At 39.4% G+C, this 22,397-nt stretch overlaps 2 protein-coding genes and 1 pseudogene across 4 annotated transcripts in view; 1 reads left to right on the top strand and 2 right to left on the bottom strand.

The window, feature by feature from the left end:
* Positions 1-969: 969 nt before the first annotated feature.
* On the bottom strand, positions 970-15,523 carry ccdc149a (coiled-coil domain containing 149a). 2 transcript variants are annotated; one of them, XM_067579964.1, is made up of 12 exons: positions 15,350-15,523; positions 13,713-13,874; positions 13,446-13,484; positions 12,372-12,479; positions 12,160-12,276; positions 11,152-11,324; positions 10,597-10,669; positions 10,346-10,430; positions 9,551-9,695; positions 9,213-9,289; positions 4,410-4,514; positions 970-2,179 (listed from the first exon to the last, which is right to left on the bottom strand). In XM_067579964.1, the coding sequence occupies exons 1-12, from the start codon at positions 15,398-15,400 to the stop codon at positions 1,635-1,637; spliced, it is 1,680 nt and encodes a 559-aa protein (XP_067436065.1). In that variant the 5' UTR covers positions 15,401-15,523; the 3' UTR covers positions 970-1,634. The 2 variants fall into 2 exon arrangements, with proteins under 2 accessions (XP_067436065.1, XP_067436067.1); XM_067579966.1 differs by having other exon boundaries at positions 970-2,170.
* Positions 15,524-17,176: 1,653 nt separating this feature from the next.
* LOC137174109 (guanine nucleotide-binding protein G(i) subunit alpha-1 pseudogene) lies at positions 17,177-20,038 on the top strand (annotated as a pseudogene).
* Positions 20,039-20,656: 618 nt separating this feature from the next.
* LOC137174108 (serine/threonine-protein kinase/endoribonuclease ire-1-like) overlaps positions 20,657-22,397 on the bottom strand; it is a 28,644-nt gene continuing 26,903 nt past the window's right edge. The window contains exon 7 of one of the 2 annotated variants that reach the window (XM_067579173.1): positions 20,657-21,486. In XM_067579173.1, coding sequence (XP_067435274.1) covers positions 21,240-21,486 — 247 coding nt within the window. In that variant the 3' untranslated portion in view covers positions 20,657-21,239. The remainder of the gene's footprint in view (positions 21,487-22,397) is intronic. The other variant, XM_067579172.1, reaches the window with a different exon arrangement.

Raw genomic sequence — 22,397 nt, 5'->3', positions numbered from 1 at the left:
TTATCTTATCTTTATGAGGAATCCAGTGGCAAGCTGGTATCATCTTGCAATTTCATTAGTTCAGATTCCATCTGGTTTATAAACTTAACAAACTCCTTGGGAAAAAAAAGGCTTGTTGCAGCGTGCCAAATCAGCTGCCTGGCACAGGGCCGACGCTGGGTACACACCATGGCTCCCTAGCTCGAATTCTTTCCCTCTCCTCGCCTCTATTTTGTGTCAGGGATTAAAAATAGCAAGTGGCCTTCTGCAGAATAAGCAGTTCATGGATTCTGGCTTTGACGCTGTGTTTGCCTGGAGAGGCCAGCTGTCACCTGCACGCAGGAAGAGAAGGCCTCATCACTGATTCTTAGTACACAGTGGGCTCTGGACTTTGGCTGCAATACATAACGGGTGTGTCTGTGCATCCATTTTACAGCTCTGGGAAACTTTTGGTGTCTACCACTTTTTTTTGTGAGTTATATAATAATATTGAGATGCTTACTGTGTGCGTGGTAGTGTATTTATGTATACTGTACAGCCAAAATATTTTTTCCCCAAAACTTGATACATAAATTCAACTAAAAAGCACATTTTTGACATCTTTATGTAGATTTGTGATGCAGAAACAATTCATTCCCAAGGCTGTAAAGTAGAGAATCATGTAAAGCAGCTCTAATCTGTAAAACAATCAAAAGGCTGCTGCATTTAGAATTAATGAGAGACCAACCTTGTGAACTTAGAAATTAGGCAGAGCTACTATCAAACAAACCTAATTTAGCATGTTAAAGCTCAAACAAACATTAGACCAAGTTCACAAAGTCAGTCTGTGTCAGAGTTGAAGTGTTGATCAGATAAAATTCCTTTCTGTGTGGTTTCTAGCTTTAGAAGGAAGCTGATACAAATATAAAGCAAACTTTCTGCTTACTTACATCTTCCTGGACAACTGACATGCCTATACCTTTACTGGGAAGAAAAAATAACTGACAATACTGCAGGTTTATGCATTTACGTTTATAAATATCATAAATATTTCCACATTAAGGCACATGTAGTCTCATCTGAATATCATCTTCTGGATAAAGAAAAATAAAAAATAACTTATTGATGATTGCAAGAGTCACCCATACAGATGAATAGACATCAGTAGAATCTCTAATATTAATTTACACTTATGTACAACACATTCATCACAACTTTTGGCGAGCCAGTTTGGACCCCCTATGAGGGTAAAACAAAACGCAGCACTCAGTTTATTGGCATCCCTTAGGAGGAAGAAGAAAGCAAACAATTGGGATTATCTTATCGCTGGGGAAAGGAAGAAGGGAATATAGGGCACAGGAGTCGGAGCTGCCATATTTGTTATTTTCCTAGCTAAATTTTTCCTGTAGGGCATATAGTTTGCAACTCCATTGATTTCGAGATTGTCTGTTCCTGCGCAGCAACAAGCCTGTCTAGATACAAAATGCACCTCCGGCTCTGTCAACGGTAGCTGAGAAAGTGTTTTCTCTCAGTTTTATTGACTGAAACACAACTCCTCGTCGGAAAAGGAAGCTAGTGAGCAGTGGATACGTTGTGAGACTTAGGGATGATGAATGCAATCATCAAAATAAACGACAAAGACGAGGATTTAAATAAGCTTGTAAAGTCTTTCAGTGTCATGCCAGGTTGTCACCCTGCACAGATTGACAATGAACGTCCCAATCCTCTGTGCTCGATACGTCTGTGGCCAGGCTTTCTGGAATTGATTCTGAGGCTTCTACATGTCCATGTACATTACTGGACCCATCGTCCTGAGGTCTGCAGGGCAAATGACCCACCTCTGAATGATCAACAGACACTTGTTTAATTGGAAGCCATGAAAGGTCTGATTCACTAGGAGGGACATCCAGCGCCAGCTCCGCCTCTTCTCCTTCCTCCACTGTGGAACCCAGTTCTTCATCTTCAACTCCTTCTACCTCATGCCCCGCCTCTTCCACTGGACTCCGCCCCTCCTCGAGCTCTAAGGCGGCTTGATCTTCCGTCAGGGTCACTATTTCTCCTCCTCTCCTGTCAATCCCATTCGTCTCTACCCTGGCTAGAGGCTCCAGGCTGCTGAGCAGCGCAGGTGTATTTTCCATGCTGACGCCATCTGTGCCAAGGTCGCTGCCAGCGGTGTGGCATTCCCATGATGATTCATGTGAACTTCTGTCATCTGACACAACTGAGAGAAGGAAGATGAGACAACTGGTCATTTTAATTGCTAACTTATTATCTGAAGCCATCAGTACATCAGAAAACAAATACTTTTACCGTATTCTATCCTGCTAACAACATTAGCAACACTAGCAACATTACCTACAAATACAACTACTACCACACTTATTTTGGACTGCAAGTAATGATTATTTTTATATCAATGAATCTATCTTTTTTTTAATTGCTAAGTTAATGGTTTAGCCTAAAAAATCTGATAATAGTGAAAAGAGTTTGTCACAATGTGCCACAGTACTAACTGACATCTTCAAATTGCTTGTTTTCTTCAAAACAACATTCAAAAACACAAATGTGTTCAATTCACAATGATAGAAAACAGAGAAAAGCAGAAAATCGTCATATCTGAGAAGCTTAAACCAGAAAATATTACGCATTTTGCTTGATAAATGACTTAAAACTAGTAATTAATTATAAAATTGTTGCAATTAATTTTCTGTGACTCACCTAATCATTTCGGCTCTAAGACTACTATTATTAATACTAATACTAATGAACTCTAGCCAAGTGGCATTTCAAAGCCAGACTATACAACACATTTTGAAAGAGTAAAAAATAAGAGAATATAAGAAATAATAACAATAGTCTGTATAAAATGTATTAATATTAAGTCCAAATAAGTGAACAGACAGACAGACAGACAGATAGATAGAAGGGGAAACTACAATAGTCACCAAATGCCAACATATACGTCAAGAGGAAAGAACATAAAAACAAAGACAATCAAATCCAGGATAGAACCATTAAAACAGTCTGAAAGACAGCACTGGACACATGGATAACTAATGTGTTTGATAAAAACACAAGGCAATAAAAACTTCTTAAAGTGCCGACACAGAGCAAATAAAGAATACAAAAGACCACACAGCCAGCAGTAATAAATAATCATAAAGGCCACTTAATACTTCAGCATGTCATTGAAAAGCTTCACCACAGCAGGCACCAAGGACCCTCTCAGTTTTTCCATTGAGCATCGGGGCATGAGCAACCGTGCACTAAAAGAACTGTTCAATCCAAGAAATGAAAAATATTTTTGCCTTAATTTGACAGTTGACAGATGAGACGCGGGGAAATAGAGAGGAAGAGAAAGTTTTGTGGAGTAATCCAAACCAGAGATATTGCAGTTATACTGATGGTATGTGGCTTAGACTGATGCACCACCAATTATGGATGCTCAGTTTAATATATTGTTATTTTTGGTCTTGCTAGTTTGTTCTTTTTCTGTTAATGGCCTTATAGACTGAGATGTTATAGTCTAAGTAGCAGAAAAAGCACTGTGACAAGGAGCTTAGTAGAAAAAGCTTGGGGAGAGGGCTACATTCAAGCCCTGTTTGCGCATCTGAGGCTCCATTAACACACTATGAAGAAAACCAGATGAACAGCCAATATAAACAATGTATGCTGACAGACCAGGGCCTATAATGTCATGCTAGTCTGGCTCTTTATCATTCAGTTTGTCTTTTTTATGTGAGAAAATTAAAATATGATGAAGAACACTTTCAGAAGAAAATAAGATTAAGAAAAACTTTCCTCTTTTGGAGTTGGAGCACCGTGTCAATGCAGAAAGTTATTTCAATTACTTATGTGACTGAAGTGCTTCCATGGCAACAGGCTAAATATAGCAGCAGCAGTGCCCCAGACAAGGGGACTCAAGACAAGTGTGACGCCCCGCATCTCGGCAATAGCAAGAGCTTAGTTCTGCCTCTTCGTCAAAATATGCTCTCACTTTGGGGATTACTGACCCATATTTGTGGATGTGCAAGCAAAAAGGTTAAAGACTGCACATAAACTCCCTGCCACCTTTTCTCACAGACACACATGCGTACACAAAAACACGCAGGAAAAAAGCAACATTACTTGAGCTGGCATCCATATTTATGGTCTCCCCATCCCCCCCCCTTTCCCCCCCCTATCTCCTTTCAAAGAGAACACGGCAGAAGTTTCTGAATGTCAGCGGGCGAGAATTTGCTTCACATTTCCAAAATGCCATGGCATTTGGGCAGCTTGCACCAATGAGAAGCGGAGAGGTGTGGAGGCGGGAAGGGAAAGGACTTGGGTTAAACATGGAAGATAGCAAGGAGTATTTAGCACGTAGTGGCTAATTACAGTGTTTATGCCGTTAGCTGTGGGTGCTCTTATCAATGAATGGAGAAGGCGGTTGCACACAATTACACGCTCACCTTTGGGTGGCTGCACTCTGGGCTGCGTGTTTGGCTGAGATGTGGCACGTGTTGGATGAAGCTCTGGTTGAAGGTTTTCATTCAGTGTGATATTGTCCCGTGTCCCTGCAAATTCCCAACCACAGAAAAAAAAGTTGTTGTTAGTTTCATCCCCAAATGACCACAAAAAGACAAAGAAAGTAGCATGAAGACAGCTTTTTTTTTAACTTTTTGCGCATGTTATGATTGGATGGAGCTCATCCAAGCACATGTATGGTACTGTGTTGTATGTGCTTACACTCAGCATACAAACATACTCTCATATGCATTGCTCACAGGAAGTGGCTTCAGTTCCCTGTCATCTGTCTTCATTAGTGATGGCTGCACGCCTCTTAGGCTGACACCATATGCTACTGATAGGAGACTGTGCAATATAAACCAGACATCACGAATACAAAGCCGAATGCACGTAGACACACATGCGAGGCTGTAAGTGTGCACATCAGCCTTTGCATTCACAGAAATCCTGTGAATAGGCAAAACCCGGCCTGTCTCTCTGACCGTTCAAGTGTGAGGCACAAAAACAAACAGAAGAATGAGAAAATGGATGACTGGGTGACACGATGCGTGAGAATCATGAATGGTGAACGGAGACCATATTGTTATGAATGCAGTCCATATTGTTATGGATGCTCAGTGTTTGCACTGACGTGAAGACAGTGAGTGAGAGGGCGAGGTTGGGATTTTGGGATCTTGAGAGTTATCAAGAGAATCAACAAAGTTGTTGGTTGGCTATAAAGTTTTTTTGATTTATTTTAGAGAGAGACATGGATTTCAATCATTATGTTTTATTATTATTATTATCGGATAGTGCTGTTGGTCTGTCAATCATTAGGTCCACCACTTTTGTCCAGACTGACATATCACTTATAACACTTATAGGATGGATTGTTGTTATATTATGTAGAAGAATTGCAACAACTTTGGTGATCCCTTAACTTTTCATCAAGCGCCATCATCACAACAAAACTTTAACTGTCCAAATGGTTGAGGTCTAAATATCTGCAAACTTAATGCCATTCCCATCAGCCTTTGCTGTACTTTGTGTTTAGTGCTAATTAGCACATCCTTGCATGCTAACACACTAAACTAAGACGGTGAAGAAGACATTATACCTTCTAAACATCAGCATGTTAGCATTGTCATTGTTAGCATGTCAGCATGCTGACGTTAGCCATACGCACTGCCTCACAGAGCCGCTAACATGGCTGTAGACTTGTAGTCTTATTTTTCCTAAAGTTAGCCTTAAACTATAAAATTGTTATTTCAAAACAGCCACCTATGTAGTATGTGTTGAGTGATGTCGTTTTGTAAGTAATTTTTAAGTAAGTATTAGTGACAGGTTCTGAGACAGTATCTTATTCACTGTAACTGAGGGTGGGTGATATGGATAAAATTTCCCTTCACGGTACATGTAAATTTATATTGTATTTATTATATTGCATTGATAGAAATCATTTTCTGGAAATTCAATGTGTTAACAGATAAAATGACAGAAGGGAACATTTTGTTTTGGCCCATCCTATAAATCTATTAACAGAAAAATGTAAGTCTTAATGAAATGACTGAAATTGACTGCCCCAAAGACTGAATACAATTGGAAATATTCATATATTTATATAGAAAAATCTCTTTTTATGATTGTGATTGTTGACAAAAGTCTGTCATATCAAGATATAATAATTTATTGTTACATCACCCAATCTAAACTCTCACTTTGTTCACAAATGTGTTATTTTGTGATCGAAATACCTGATTATTTAATCACACTTCATACAGTCAGAGCAGCAGAGTCAGCAGTTCTGGAAAAAATCTCCTTCATTAAACCCAGATAGCCGGCCTGTATCTTTAAGACTGTGCCACTGCATCTGAGCTCAGTCTTCTAGTTTTTGAGAGAGGCCTTAGAGGAATTCTGCGGACTGCCTTTTAAAGCAAATAATAAGGTGGTGTTGGTTATTAGGTATGCAGAGCAAGGCTCAGACTGAGCACAGCAGTGTGTCTCCAGGAGCCAGGCAGCACTCATGAGGGGGCAGGAGGCACAGACGGCTTGTTTTAAACTATCTTGGCAGCTGCCAGTCCAGCCCTCTAACCATCTCCTCATCTCTCTCATACATAGGATATACTATATATGCATATACGCAGGATAACAGGCCCCCTCTGGGTGACGTGATAGCAACTCCATATCACAAATAAGGAGCCAAAAAGAAGAGAAGTGTACACGCCTGTCGAAAAGTCACACAGTCAAATCCACAATTCTCAGGTGACAAGGAAATGCCTTAACTGGAAGAAGTCTGTCACTGGACTAGGACAGACCTGCACGGGTGCATTCTGTATTCACCTCTGTCTTTTCAATAGCTAATGCACACTGACAGGCTTTTACTTGCTGTGTTACATTTCAGCTTGCACTCATTCAGAGGGGGGTGGTGGTGGAGGACTTGGGAGGGTGGGGGGTGGTGGCTCTATCAATCAAAACTTTATCTGAGTCACTGCATCGATGTCATTGTTATTGTTTTCGGCTCTCTCTCATCCAGAGACAACATAGTCACCTTTAGTGTTCTTCGAGTCTAAGGTAGGAAGCCAAGGCTCTCCATCCTATCCTGTTTGCCTTTAATATCCATCAGCACAACTTCATATCACATCAAGGCCACAGACACTCACATCTCTCTCTATATCTCTGTCTCCCCAACTGTGGTGGACAGCGTGGTCATCAGGCACTCTGGGCCCTCGCCTACAAATTCCCTAATAACGGCACATTCCCCTAAATGTGTTTGTAATGTGGGCAATCATTTTCAGTAATGGATGCTTGTCAGTTTTATGGCGGTGAGAATGACGGTCTCATGACAGGGCACCTCCATCCAGGCGCAGCCCCTCCACCTATCAGACTGGTTCATACACGGCACAACATCTCCCTCCAGTGGTTAAAGGGGGGAACTATTTTTCTGGTGTAAGAGGACTGTCTTGTCGCCTTTGTTGCATTTTGGAAATTCTTTTCAGGCTGTAAGTATAGTTTGGGATATCATTTTAGATATAGTTTATGTTTCATAGATTGCTTTAATGTTAAATATATTTTTTGGTTTCTGTTTTGAGGTTTCTTTACAGGAGAGGGACAGTTCACAGCCACATCTGGGCTGTTACTGATACAGTGTATGTCAAATTATTTAATTCATAGGCCTGAGTTGGCTTCACATACATAAATATATAGATAGAAATTCTTTTAAATAGTTCACTATCAGCACAGAAAATAAAAGCGCTGTTGTATATGTAATTGCATTTTCAAATACTATTTGGGTTTCAAGGACATATTTTATATTTAAGAATCTGTTTTACTGATCTATTAATGACTTATTGCAACTTTGAAACTCACATTTGAGGAGCATTTCTCTTCTGTCTTGCATAATGACAAGAAAAGAAAAGAAAATGTTTCAAGTGTTTTGAGAAAATATTGTATAACTAATTTTCACTCTCATATCCTAAAAAACTCTGCATTGGTTGGGCTTTGATTCCCAGAGAAATAATAATCATGCTGTTGAATCAAAATCTCATCAAAAGTCTCTTTTCTCTACAAATGTTGCCGACGATTTATCAGTTTATAGTATGACAGCCTTCAGTCTTGTTCTGACATGATTTATGGTTCAAATTCTTGCAAGTGAGAATCTGAACACATTGTGAAATGATCCCAAAAACAGTAGTGTGCTGCCTTAAAAAGGTCTCTCCTGCCCTTAAAACACACCAAACCCCGACAAAAGTTGAGTGTAAAATTCAAGACAGAACCACTGGACCAAAAGGATCAGTGTGTGATATTCAGGCAGCCTGTTCAGTCAATGGTATCATGAACAGACACATGAGCGGGGTGGTCAATGGAGTCAAAACATTGTACGGTGGGCATGAGGTAACACGCTTTCTGGGCGTCTACCCAGATTTGTCCTGGCATGACATAGTGGAGGGCATGGAGGGGCTAAGTGGGGCAGAAGGAATACATACTCCCAATTCCCACAGATACGCGGTAGGTCAAGCCTGAGACGCAGCCAGAGAGGAGAGAAAGACACTGTTATGAGCATAAAATGTATTCATGTATTTAGATTTTAAATAAAAGAGAGGAAATAAATATGAAACAGTTGCAAGAAGAATCATAAAAAAAAGATTCCTGAGCATTTTTACATATAAAGACATAAATGATAAAATAAGAGGCACAGTTTATCATGGGTGAATTTTTTTTTTAGCATTTACTGTATGCACAGACACACAAACACACCCACACTACCATGTTTGCTAATGGTGTGGTACGGTTACAGGTTCTTTGCGGTGGCCTTCTACAGTTATGCTAAATACCTATTAGGTCAAAGAGTATGTAGAAATATTGATGCACAGATTGTGTGCATACACACAGAAGTTAAGACTGATGCATTATTTTTCTGTATTTCTGAATTCTATATTCTTAAAAGTCACCATTTACAAGCTGGATTACATAGAAATATTTGAAAATGTATAGAATTGTAAGAAGATAGACAAACCTGATAATTTTATAGAGAAACCAAGATCATTTGTATCCATGACAAATGAGTGTGCCGCTGATATAATGCTATTTAATGAGAGGAACTATACGGTATTAGAATGAATCACCAGTTGTTTGTTTTCATATTTTTAAACAATGAAAAACAGTAAAAAAATACTGTTAATTATGCTGTAATTGTGTAATAAGTGCAATGTGTTACAGTTTGAACTTTTTTTTCAGTGGTAACACTTACACCTGGTCTTAAGACCCACCTGGAAGACTCCATAGTCCCGACACCTCCAAGGTCTTCAGCTTCCTTTCCAAATCTGCAACTCTGTTTCCAAGGATCCTGCAGACCAAGTACGATGGATCAGGTTTCTTCAGACTGAACAGTGCTTATGTGTGTGTGTGTGTATGTGTGTTCGTGTGTGTCACAGTGCAGTGTTTGCCTTGGGGGTGGAGGAGGATTCTCAGAACAGGTAGGCAAACATTACAAGCGTGTCAGGTGGATGAAGTTCAAAGATGATCCCTATGAAACAGTGTTTTATGCAGTCAGCACAAGAGCGGGTGAGGCTTCCTCCAACATCATTATGATGTGCCCTGTCCTTACCTGTTGGTGTGCCTCTGGTGCTGGATGACCAAATTCTTCTCATGGATGGTCTCCAGTAGAGCTGTGGCCAGGGACTTGAGGTCGGAGATGGACTGAGGCGTGGCCGGCAGGCTGCAGCCCTGCTCTTCAAGCAACATCTCCTGGACTACAAAGGAGCAGGAGAGGACAGTGCAGAGAAGAAAATCAGGGGTGAAACAGATAAAGGAAGGAAGGGTGAAAGAAGGGAGAAGATATATCAACAGAAAGCTGTATTTATTCAAAGCCAGATGTGGTTAAGTGCACCATCGGTGAAAACATGACCTCACATATTGAAGATATGCGAGTACTAACCTACAGCTTGCCAAGCAAACTTGCACAAAACTTAAAAAACACAACAGAGACAACAGGGTGATATAATAAGAGATGGAAAAACAGCATGACAAGAGCAAGACGGAGGGATGGAGAGTTGGAAACAGCTGTCTGCTAGGTGACATTCCCCTAACTTTAACTCCGCAGCCTACTGTGCTGCTTCTGCCAGCGACTGTCAGTCATCATGGCAGGTTCATTTCCCTGCCAGTGATGCTCTCTACTACTCAGAATACAATTAGTAACCCAGCTGGTGTCTGGGAGGTTGCTTGAAGGATCGGCAAAATAGGAGTTATTAAATAATGCAAGAAACAAGGGTCTGATTTAGATGCTATAAAACAAAGGTGATGGACAACATTATATTGGCGTACTAGTTTCCCCAATTAGCTGATTTGGTGTCTATTTATGTCTGAGTTTACAGAGAATTTTAAAGTGAGTTTGTGTTTTCACCTTGTTTGGCTGAGAGGACTCCAGTGAGGGGACTGCTGGTTGATTTCCCATATATGCTGGAGTTTTTCCTCCTCTCAAGAGCTGTCTGCAGGGAGAGAGAACAAGAGAATAATCTTACCCTTCCATGCCTGATGAACGGTTGAAATAAAAGTAACCACTTTTTAGTGAAATCACACATGTTTCGTCACGATTCATTCAGCCTCGATATCAGCTTTGCAGTTTACGTTTTAACTGAGATGTTTCATCTGTACCTTGTACTTCATGATGTTTGATTTTAGCAGGTTCACCTCCTCTTGTAGTTGGTTGAAGCGCTCATGCAAGTATCTACGGTAACAATGATCAAATCACAATCAGAGGAGTCAAAGCACATATGACAAGGTTGATGAGGTGCAGAGTACAACAAAAAGATGTTAATTGTTTTAAGCTGAAGCTCATCGTGAGTATTCTGAATATGAAACATGGAAAAACCAGTGAAATAAGTTCAGACATGAAAGATGTATACATGTATCCTGTACACCATGCCCATTTTTAATCAATTAGTCAATACACCTTTTGAGGCAGAAAAGTATTCATCAAAGTGTTGCTGGTTAAAAATATTACATCAGTAAAACACTGATAAGATCTTTTTGTCAGTTTTAAGTCTTTGTAAGTCTCACAAAAATCAAAAATGATTGAACCTCTCTTACGTAATATCATCAAAAAGTACATGTTTATAAGTGAAGTTACATTGAAACTCATGTAATCTAAAAGGCAGAAAAATGAACATCCAGAAAATGTTCTTGATGTTAACTGTAACTCTCACTCACCTGTTCTCCATGCAGAGGGCGTCCACATCAATGATGCGTGCCTCGCGGTTGCCCAGGACATGATTGAGCTCCACGTTGAGCCGGTCTGCCTTCTCCCTGAACACAGTGCGCTCCGCCTTCACGTCCTGCAGCTCGTCTGTCAGAGCCTTCATGTTGTGCTCCATCTCCTCCATCTAGAAAAAGGCAACCAGGCAAAAAATTGTTTGTAAGAGAAGCAACTAAAAAGGTTTAAGTAACAAAGATATTTTAAAACTTTGTTTACTCAGGTAGAGTTTGCTGAGAATGCATACGCTGTTTTCAGCATTCAGCAACTTAGGAGCTCCCTGCTGTGAAACCCTGTCTACTGTTTTCAACTGAGTGGCTCCACTAGAGCAGACAGAAGTTAATTATAGACTCTAAAGGCTACTTTTAATAAAGAAATCCATGATGGATTTCTTTCTATATCAATGTTGAATCTAGTGATAAGTGGAAAATTAGAAAGAAGCCTTAGGTCAAAGGGCGATACACACAGAAAGCTTTTTTGAAGCGTTTTTTTGGTATCTGTGACTTTCCCCAACTCACAGAACCGTTACGCTTCCGTTTAATCAAATGTATCAATCCACACAGACTCGGAGAAATTAAACCTATGATCAATAAATACAAAAAAATGCAGTTTTTTTCCTGTATACTCCTCACGGAGCCTTATAGAAAACTATGTTTATCAGCCAGGTGAAGACAGTTGGCCTCTCAGCTCCTCCAGGACGGCTGTTTCTGAGGACAGAAAAGGCTGAACCGAGGTTGGAGTCACTGTGGATTGAATACTCGACACTTTACTGGTGCTGACATCTCACTTTTGATATGGAGTCCCAGCAACTGTCGATGTTTTGGATACCTGAAATTGACTCATGATCTAACATCATTGTAGCTGTATTGGAAATACAGTACACAGATGTGAGTATGATCTTAATTAGGGATAGTGAGAATACAGTGCTTAGTTGTTCCAAGGTAGAAAAAAGGAAAACGGTCAACCTGTAACCCTGCTCTCTCTAGCTGACGAACCAGACCCTCACGTTCATGCGCGGGGAAGTGGCGAGCCCCCACCTCCTCATCCCCCAGCCTCTGTCGAGTAATGGTCATCCTCAGGAGCTGCCACGGAGTGAAAAAAAACTACGTCAGATACACATGCAACGCACTGAGCAAGGGGTCACATCTTAAAGTGCGTATACGTTGTGTAACCTCACCTTGTTATCCCCCTGAGCCTCCGCCAACCTCTGAGTCAGCTCCTTCACCTCCTCAGCGAGCTGTTTCACTCGTTCCCTCGAGTCTCTCAACAGCTGAGCCAGGTTCACCTGAGAAGAGGTTGGAAAAGAAGAGTGAAACATGAATGGACAGAGAAGGAGAGACATATTAAAGAGCAACATGGTAAAAAAAAATCCAGATTAGCTAATAGCAGGCAACTTGACTCCTTGTAAAGTGGGTGCAAATCAAAACTATAACCTCCATTCAAATAGGTTACCACTTCTTTCATCTTCAGCACAAAGAAACATACAGGAGCAACTGTGAAACAGTTTCATGTCAGCCACATAATACTAAATAGACAAGGACAGAGATAAAGTATCAGGTTGAGCAAAAATATACTAAATTCTGTCTTGGCCATGGCTGATTTCTCAACTATATTACTGTTAGAGCAGTCGTCTTATTTCAAGTATTAGTATCAGCAAAATCTCAGCCAATAAGGAATGAAAAATTGTATTGAATTTTAAGTGAACTCAATAAAAATGAAGTGACTGTAAATTAGATACACTGAAGATGTAAATTCCTAACAAAACTGTTGCAAAAATACAGCATTTTACAACATAAATTGGCAGATACCAACTATCAGAAATTACATTTTTTACAATAACAATCTAAACTTAAAAAAACCCTTCTTTCATCGCAGCTTGCTTACCCTTTTTCTACAATCAGAATCCCAATCTTTATATAAAAAGCAATGTGGCTCATGTCATCATTATTCTTTTCACAACATTTGTATTGTTTGTCCTCTAAATGTACTTTTTACAAAAATCACATAGCTCATTTTCGTTATGCTATACAGCAGTCAACTCTTAAAATTGGTTAAGAAGGGTATATTTGCACTCCTAGAAGAGATGGCCACTTTAAATTGATACCTAACCATAATTATCTGAAATATTTTATGTGAACGGTTAGATTAAACCATCATATAATTTACACTGTAACATAATGAAGGGAAACAGTATTACACTCTTAGCATTGGTGAAATGTAATAAAGTCAAATGCAGTGACTTATAACTTACCTGATTGCGTTTTTCGGGTGGCAAAGAAGGGTCACCATCCTAAAATATGAAGAAAAATGACATTGTTAATCTATTCTTTTCATCAAATACGATGAGTAAATATTACATTATGCATACAGTTTAAGGTTCCCATTTGACTGACTATTCTAACATCTGGTATCAGGTCACTACTTTACTGGACAGGTTCTATGCTAGTGTCTTTAAAGTAGACAATACTATGCAGATACACACAGACAAAAAGAAAGGTTGAAAGTTTGCACCACTCACAATGAGTTCCCTGTACTTCTTCTTGAGTCCCTGGTGGCGTTCCCTCAGCTGATTGGCCATCAGCTTGTACTGATCTCTTTCCTGCTGACAGGTATCCAGCTCCTTGGACAGGATGAGCAGGGCTTCTTTCTTACTCTCCAGCTTGCGCTTACACACCAGGAACTACCATGAACACAGCAAACACAAGGCTGACGGTTAAAAGTATATTATCAGACGTATTACTGTGGGCAGTTCATTGTAGGTTATATGTGCTGATTCCAGGGCCAACGTAACACTGAAAGACTTGCTAAAAAATATACTATCCAGCTTTTTCTTGGCAGCATCCCCTTCATAGGTTCATCAAAGCCCTATACTGGGATGGAGTTGGTTCAAATTACCTGACTGTACAAATGATACCAACCCAGACCAGTTCTGTACATGTGGAAAAACAAACATCGGAGCCGAGTGTTTAAATAAAGATAAGACACTGTAAAATGAACAGTGTAAACCTTGATAGGTGTCAGACCAGCTCAAAACCAAATTAAATATCAGCTGATATCTTGTATCTGGATATATAGTAGTAGTGTGTGTAAAATTTCTAGTATGGTTTGCATATTAGAACTATGCCATTTTCTTATGAAGGCCTGCAATAAATTATTATTTTCATTATTGATTAACCTGACAATGTCAGAATATAGTGAAAAATGTCCATAACAGTTATCTTAAACCCAAGGTGATAGCACTAAATTGATTGTTTTCTCATCACTGAGATTGTCATCACTGAGAAGCTGGAACTGTGGAACTTTTTTGCCAATTTTGCTCAAAAAAAGTGACTATGAATTATCAAAATAATTGCCGATTCATTCTCTATGTTTGACCAAACAATGAATAATTTCAGCTCTGCTCTTATGCTCTCTGTGAAGCAAGAATCTTTCTTACAGAGTTCAGAGAGAACAGCTGTATCACCATGAGATATCAGATTATAAACCAGTCATGTCCTCCATTTACAAAGTGGAAGTTCCTTTTTTTATTTTTATTTTTATTTTTACCACGGCTACATAAATAGTCCCTAAAAGCTGCAACAAAACTTTGGTTTTCTCTAAATATCGTTTCAAATTTTTCAATATTGATTATATGGGTAAGTCTGTCTCATTTTATTCTTGTCCATGTGAGTCATCCTGCATTAATGACCCACTCATTTAAGTTTTTTAATTAGTCTTGTTGTCACTATTCAGTTTTTACACCTAACAGCTGTTTTTTTGACCTTGTCATTCATACATTTCAGCGGTATGGTGGTATTTAAATAAAATTAGAGGCTTATATTTCATCATTTCATACATATAGATCGATTCTCAGTCGGCTGAAATGAATTTATTCAGATTAAATGGACGGGTAAATGCAGTGGTGGGTTATCTGCCTGTTTAAGAGGTGGGCAGTTATTGCACCAGATGCTATCGGCCTAACAGAATAGCAGGCTAGCTTACTCCCATCAATGAAGAGTCTTTCAAGCGAGAAGACGGAGAAGTGAGAGTTTTTCTATGAGATATTAAACAGCTCCTCGGTGTATTAAAGCAATAGCTGTTCCATATGGAGCGGGGAGCGTCTATAAAGCAATCCGCCTCGGCAGTAGCAGCACACGGTCTTCACCGCTCACTTACCTCGCTGACGAGCCCCTGCCAGTCACTCTCACTCCTCTTGGCAGACTGCATTATCCCAAATATTATGTAAAAATGTCAGGATACAGGTTCCCTCTCCTCTCTGCCTCCGTCCGGGCTACCTCGCCTCCGTTTGTTTATCCTGCAACGTCACTTTTTGGGCTCTCATCAGCCGGAGGAACGAACTCTCGCGAGTGCAGTTAGGGTTAAGGTTAAGGTTAGCATGAAAATATCGCGAGATCGTCCATCCGGCTGCTCCAATCTCCATTCACCTGGGACGGATTTTCTGTTAAAATATGATTTCTGTATTGCTAAACTACCCATTAAACTGTCTAAATTTCATCAGCAGGTCAGCAGATTTGTTAATGCCAGACCACCGTTCTTAGTCTTCATGAATGAATTGAAATGTATAAAAACAAACTAGCCTTGGATATTTACAAAAACATATTGATTTTTGATTAGACCTTTGACCTTTTTCTTATTCCCACTGCTTTGTGTTATATTAAAATAAGTTGTAATAGCTCAGTCTATGAGTTGTACAGTTTGTGGGTTTTGCCAACTTGTTATTGTGATGGCCATTGTATTAATAAAATGTTCTCGTGATCTCGACATAACAAAGCTCGTTTTCTCGTGATAGGGAGTTAATTTATCTCGTTATCTCGAGAAAACAAAACAGTAATTATAGAGAACTCGATAATGAGTGTCTGGTTCATTTGATTCCAGCTGATTTCAGCCTTCAACATCACTTTCATGACTGTCAGAGAGGATTCATCCCTAAGTTTATAAGGGCCTAAGCCTTATTAACAAATGACTCATTATCTTCTCATATATTTGTACATCCACACACTAAGACAGTTTTTGGTAAATAACCTTCACTGAATAAAATATAACAGAAAACATCAAAGAGTGAGTTTACATAGGCTACAGCTGTCCCCAGAGTTGGGGTCAGTTGCAACATCTGATTTTTTCCCAATCAAATAAATATTGTGAACGGTATGTCATCTTATTTAAATGGAGTGGGTAATTAGCAGACAGATGTAAGTTCAATATATAAAAGTTTGGTTGGTCTAGTCCAAATAGTCTCTGAGAAAAATGCAAAAAGGGTTGCAACCATCCCCAGTCTCCCCTATTTTGCCTGTTTTATGACGACATGCCCCGACTCCTTGCATATAAAAGCAATGTCGAAGTTACCCTACACATGTCGCCAGCATTGTTCATCAGTATTAAAAACGTACTTTGTTAAATGAATTCAACATATCAGTCGCGGCCCGATTTTCTGCAAAATTTGTAGGCTACTTTTACTTTAGCTCTTCTTTGGCTGGTAATACTTCTATACTTTTAGCCTACTTAAGTAGGATTTAAGTAAAGGATCTGAGTTCTTCTGAGTATGTTAACTCGAGATAACCCGTTATCACGAGAAAACAAAAGGTCTTTTCCTCTAATGTTTATCAGAGATCAGCATTTATTGTTTCATCTGCTCGAGGTGGATCGAAAGAAACATCTGAGGGATATTCAGATGATATATTGGAAAGAAGAAAATGTATACTTGTAATGAAGTGTTTTTACATTGTGGCATTGATACTTTTACTAAAGGATGAGAGTAGGCTCTTCCCACACTGCAGGTCATAGTAGCTGACGTATTACCAAATATGGTCAGCCGGATATAAGCGCAACAGTCAGTCTCTTTCATAACTCCGAGACAAAGGCCGGTGTTTATCAATTTGAGCATTTTCTTTGGACGCGCTGGACTACGCCGGATTGTTTGACAATTTTATACAAAAAACAATTGGTTTTCTTCTTTTTACGCTTTTTTCTTCTAATTGTAGGTAAATGAGATTAAGTATTTTTTTAAATACACCTGTTTGGGGGGAATTTTCCTCATAAACCCAAGAATTTAATCACCTGGACATGCAGGAGCGTTGGACTGAAGCCGTGTGAGTTCAGCATCAGACTGTGGGGTTAGTTTGGATCATGGATGTATGAAGAGAACTGGATACAACGTCGGAGGCGGGGCCCCGTTCATTCCTATGAAAGTTGCTCTGTGGAGCATTTGGACCAAATTTCCGCCTCTACCCCTGGTTTTGATACTTCCGTTCACAACAGCTGTCTGACGACGTTTCCCTTCAACTCGTGAGCTACTGAAACCACGATCCGGACACTAAAAAGTTGTTTGAGGCCCAAAATGGGCTGCACGATCAGCGCCGAGGACAGAGCTGCGGTAAAGAGGAGTAAAATGATCGACAAAAACCTGCGAGAAGACTCCGCCAGAGAAGTGAAACTGCTTTTTATCGGTACTGAGGGATCTGGGAAAAGCACAATATTAAAGCAGATGAAAATCATGAATGAAGGTGGCTACTCAGAGGAGGAGTGCAAACAGTATAAGGTGGTGGTGTACAGCAACACCATCCAGTCCATCATGACCATCATCGAGGCAATGGAACGGTTAAAGATAGATTTTGGGGATGCTGCAAGGGCTGAAGATGCCCGCCAGCTGTTTGATGCGGTACCTTCCCACTTTGCCGGATTTGGTGTGAATGTAGCCGATGGGGTGTTGTTTGCAGAGCTGACCAGCGTGATCCAGAGGTTGTGGAATGATAGTGGAGTTCAGGCTTGCTTCCATAGGTCGCGAGAGTATCAGCTCAACGACTCTGCTGCATATTACTTGAATGACTTGGACAGGATCTGCCAGCCGAACTACGTCCCGACTCAGCAGGACGTGCTGCGTACATATGAGAGGACCACTGACATCGTGGAAACTCGTTTCACCTTCAAAAATCTCAACTTCAAGATGTTTGATATCGGTTGCCTGCAAAAGACGAGGAAGTGGATTTGTTGTTTCGACAGACGCTGGCTCACATCTATCATTTTCTGCGTAGCGCTCAGCGACTATGACATCGTCTTGTATGAGGATATTCCAGAGAAGTTCCGGATGCAGGTGTGGCTTTTCGACGCCTTCTGCAACAGGTTGTTCCCACATACCTCCGTCATTCTCCTCCTCAACAAAAAGGACTTGTTTGAGGAGAAGATCAGCAAGAGCCCACTCACAATCTGCTACCCCGAGTACTCTGGCGGGCACTCATATGAAGAGACAGCAGCTTATATCCAGCACAAGTTTGAAGACTTAATTAAACAAAACGACACCAAGATCTACACCCACTTCACTTGTGCCATTGACACCGAGAATGTGCAGTTTGTGTTTGATGAGGTCACTGACTTCATCATTAAGACCAACTTGAGGGAGATCAGGCTCTACTAAATCTTTAGGCCCTGCAGGAGTCAGGAGGAGAATCAAGACTTCTGGGCTGGCATGTCTTGTCTGCAGAGGGTGAATTGGAAAGTAGGTGTTAAGGACTGAGCAGGTGGCCATGCTGCATGCAGGACTAATAAATTTCACATTTTGGCAACTTGCTACCATGATCACTTTTGTTTCAATAAGTTTTTTTTCCCCACCTGCATGTTGCAAAGACCTGTCCCTACTCTGCCTCTGATTGGCTCTGACCCTGATATTCTCACTCTAACCCTAACCACCTCACTCCTCATGCCTAAACCTAACCAATAAAGGAAACAAGTACTAGCCAATCAGAGGCAGAGTAGGACGAGTCTTCGTGGAATGCAGGTGGGGAAAAAAATAAGGCTGTCTTGATAGATTTCATAGTGCAGATCATACTGGGAGGAAGTAATTAGTGAGGGAGTCTTGTGAAATGATCACTGTGAGTCCTGTCATATTTGCATTGGTGAGGGGCTGGCAGGTGAAGCCGCTCTCTCTCTCAAATCCAGCTGACACATTTATAAATTTGTCTGCCACATGCACAAGGACCAAACGAGACTACCTGTTCACCAAATCCATTTCTGCATTTCACAGTTTAATATTTTATATAATGATATATAATATAATATGCAATACAATTAAATAATATGCACATTTTTGAATGGGATTATTTAGCAACACAGCTGTCTACATAGTCATTTTAATTTTAACTACACCACCTTGTATTGATTGACAAGTATTTTTATACTTAATAGACATCACTGCAAATGAGTTTGTGAAGGGATAAGTGCTTGCTCATGGGGGAATTGTTGGGTCTCTGTAAATTAAAGAGTACGGTCTTGACCTGGTCTATGTGAAAAGTGCCTTGAGGTGACTTCTGTTGTGATATGGCGCTATATAAATAAAAATTGATTGATTGATTGATTGATTGATATCCTGATTTTTCTGTTTTTTTTTCCATGGCAGTTTAAACATGACTAATAGTATTCACTTACTGGAGGCCAATGGAGAAGCCTCCCTTTTTTCAAGGTAATTTTTTAATCCTATGGATATCAGCGCAGAAACAAAAACACACAAACATGAAAAGTGGGTTATAAGCTTGATATAGCCAGAGGTTGTATTTGTGTCCTTTGGCTGTAACTAAGGAAGTCTGTTGTGGTTACTGTATATACTGTGGTGGAGCTCAGTTTGGGTTACATCAGTCACTTCCTGCACAGAGAAGGCCTGGTAGCAGACATTTACATACCACTTTAAATCTCTGCATTTGTATTGGTTCATTTTAGCGTCATTAAATGATGGCACAAAAAAAGAGTTTTCAGAAACTATTCTCATTTTTGTTGCCATTAGGTTAAAATATCTTGATTTTCGTTTCTTTTGTTACTGATTTTGTCTGTTGTAGACTTTGATATTATACCTACTGGCTTAATATCAACGTCAACTCAAATTGATCATTCTTTACATAGTTAATGTTCTTATTGTTGCTTCCAATAGAGAAATCTAAAAGGATTTAAAACTGAAGCACTAGATAGCCTACATTATTGGAAAATAAAGTACTGAGATACAATTAAACATTACAAAATGGAAAGATTCCTTCATGATAAAAATTCAGTTTCTTGCTGCATATTTTGGGGAACAATGAAACCCGTCAGTTTAATGTAATGCAAATTGCACTGAAAATATTGTCTATTCACGTCACTTTAGCTTTTATAACTACCATTTTACAGGGGCTCTTTACAGCTTTTAATAAACACATCTGTCTTACTGGGCTACTATTTCAGATGATGGGGGCCAGTTTTTGTCAAATCGCTCTTTAGATCCTATCAAGGCAGATGAAGTGATTTTTTTTCCATTAAAATGTGTTGAAATTTGTATTCGTTTAAAGTTTTTATTCTTTTTTATTCTTTTAAAGGTTAAAGTAGAAAACATCTGATGCCCCCTTTTGAGGTTGAGGAGGATTTTTGCTGGTAAATTAAGCAGGGCACTTATGATTAAAGCTTGATGTGTACAAATTTCAGCATGTGAGAAAACAATTCAAGAATGAGTCAGCATTTTCAGTTAAAGATATTTATTATCCCAACATATGAAAACATAAAATTTCAAATGCATTCACAACGTGAAATGAATAAACACCAATGGGGACCAAAATCAAATCATATAGGCGATCAAATCAATCATCAATCAGAATTTTAGCATTTATCATTAGGTCAAACAATGTCTGATTTGAATCTTAGTTACTCTTTTTTCAGATATCAGGCATAATTGGTCTAAACATAACCAAACACCAGATTTTGAGGCTAAGAGTGATAAATCTCTGCTACCCAGAACTCGACTTATCCTCCCCCTCCTCTCCTAATTGCAGCAGGTTTATGCTTCATGCTGTGCTCCAGGGACGAGGGACCTATTGTTACCCGACCCCCCCTTTCACCCAGACTTCACCTTACTGCAGGTGAGAAAGACGGGGCAGACAGCCGGGTCCTGTGGTGTGCAGAACAAAATGATAGTAGTGGTGGAAAATTTTGATTTCTTAACTATTATAACACAATTTTGAATGACCTAAGATTGCAGTTTCTGGATCTGGGGTGAATTTTGTAATTTTCACATCCATATTATGCATTTAGCAGATGTTCATTCAAATCTACTCATTGTGGCAGGGATTTTGTAATTGGCTTTGTAAAAGTGTGCTGAGATTCTTGAATGCTCCTCAGGGTTTGTTGGCAGCATTACACCTCTGGTAGGGATGGCCTTTTCTGTTGTTAACATTTGTTTCAGAGGTTTCTCTAAATTCCACCCTTGGCTTTTGGCAAATTTATAAACGCATTCGAAGAGAACAGGGAACTTTGACATCACATCATGTTCGTCAATGCACTTTTCACTGCAAAGAGAAATAAAATTGTATTACAAAGAAAATCTTGAAGAGTCATCTACTGTATGCCTGTTAGAGGGTTTGGAACAATTTCATTTGTGAAGATATTTTGTCTAGCAAAAAAACTTAATAACAATATGTGTATGTTTAAAAGTTAGAGTCACAATTTTTCAAGTCTCAAAACACTGAAAGAGGTTTTCCTCGCTGTAATCATTCCTGCTGTTCATACTGGCTTATAAAAGATCCTCTTCAAATGTGCTTTCAATGTAAATGATGGGGACTGAAATCTAATTTTTATTCAAAAATGGATTTAAAAGTTTATCTGCATCTTATATTAGGCTTCAGCAGCCCGAGTTAGTCATATAAAGTGGATATCTGCCACATTTACAGTCTTTTTAGCATCAAATTCCCTCTTTGTGTTTCCTCTAACAATGTTTCCCGGTTGAGATGTGGTGGAAGTATAGTAACAAAAAGAGGGACTTTGGCAATTAAAGACTGTAATGTTAAAAGAAATCTACTTGGTGCGATTCATTTGAACATCCAAAGCTTCATATATGCTTCAGATAAACTTTTAAAAATATTTATGCACAGAAAGAGGACTGTGGATTTAGAACCAATCACATTGTAAATGCTTTGTGAAGAGATCTTTTAATGGTCAATATGAAGAGGAGGAATGATTATGGCAAGAAAAACCTATTTTATTGTTCATTTGGGCTTTTAAGACAGAATTAAGAATTTTGAACCTGTCCTTCAAGTGAAGGGAGGGGGATTAGACTCATACCAAGACATCAGTAAAACAGAGAGGGAAATTAAATAAATGTAATTATTTAAAAAAAAAAAACCTTGTTTGGATTCTCACAATCCACAATGTTCCAAAGATCACAGAACTTGCCAAATGTCCAAAACTTGGTCTCCTAAAC

This window comes from Thunnus thynnus, chromosome 22 (assembly GCF_963924715.1).
Source record: "Thunnus thynnus chromosome 22, fThuThy2.1, whole genome shotgun sequence".
NCBI lineage: Eukaryota > Metazoa > Chordata > Actinopteri > Scombriformes > Scombridae > Thunnus > Thunnus thynnus.
Note: the sequence above shows the minus strand (reverse complement) of the source record. Positions and strands in the feature narration are given on the sequence as shown.